This window comes from Myotis davidii, unplaced genomic scaffold, assembly GCF_000327345.1.
Source record: "Myotis davidii unplaced genomic scaffold, ASM32734v1 scaffold49, whole genome shotgun sequence".
NCBI lineage: Eukaryota > Metazoa > Chordata > Mammalia > Chiroptera > Vespertilionidae > Myotis > Myotis davidii.
Window position 1 is genome coordinate 2,582,423 of NW_006300375.1, and position 943 is coordinate 2,583,365.

The 943-nt window shown below is 32.1% G+C and overlaps 1 protein-coding gene across 1 annotated transcript in view; it reads left to right on the forward strand.

Annotated features, from left to right (window-relative positions):
• The window catches only part of SEMA3E (semaphorin 3E), a 222,869-nt gene that overhangs the window by 173,307 nt on the left and 48,619 nt on the right, over positions 1-943 (forward strand). Inside the window, exon 5 of the mRNA XM_006777144.2 lies at positions 183-276. Within this exon, the coding sequence (XP_006777207.1) occupies positions 183-276 (94 nt within the window). The remainder of the gene's footprint in view (positions 1-182; positions 277-943) is intronic.

Below are 943 nucleotides of genomic sequence, written 5' to 3' on the forward strand. Positions count from 1 at the left end.
GGAGAGAGAAAACCCAAATATGGACTGCAAAACCCATGCATTTATTTATAAACTTTGTTCCTAAATAACTTGATGTTTCTGTCCAGTGCCCTATTTACAGTACCTGTTTTGTAAATAATTAAGGTTAATATGTTTATGTAAGCAATTCTTATTAAAGTTGGTGTTTTTGGTTTTCTTTCAAGGATCCCCTGTTTCACCTGGAGTCACACAGGTCTGAGAGAGGAAGGGGCAGGTGTCCTTTTGATCCCAACTCCTCCTTCATCTCCACTTTAATCGGTAATTATTACTGCAGCTGACATCAGATGCTAATCTTATCGATTTTGAAACTTCAGTTGTATTCTTTTGGTATTTCCTTGTGCATGTTGCTTTGTCATATATCTGTTTGTGCTGGAAGGGATGATATTAAATTTCAAGTCATGCTAATTTGAGCTAATTTGACTGTAAAAATAAGTGCAACAGCTTTGAAGTATGGGTGTCTCATTCTGAAAACACAAATTGTCACTTAACACCTGATATAAGATATTTTGTATTGTACCACGTATTGTTCAAAATTCAATTATATGAATATTTTATAAAAATTTAGCTAGATAAACTTTTAACTTATGTTAATTCTTTATATTTTAGTTTTTCCATGATTTTATGGGAACTTTTAATAGTCTTTTCTTGGTGCCTTTCTCTGTTTCAGTAGAATTCAACAGAAAGTCATCCTAATTGAAAACCTCAAAGTTATTTATAAAAATTCCTGTTAATCTAGAGTGTAAGCAATAGAAGTCGACCAGCTCAAATGACCACTAAATGTCCACATTGGAATAATAGAATAAGCTGGCCATGTCTGTAGATTTCAGTTTGATTCAATTTAATTCGATGAAGAACCTTACTTAAGACACAGCACAATATTTTTTTTCTCTTATACTATTTGGGATTTAAAGTGAAACATTTCTTA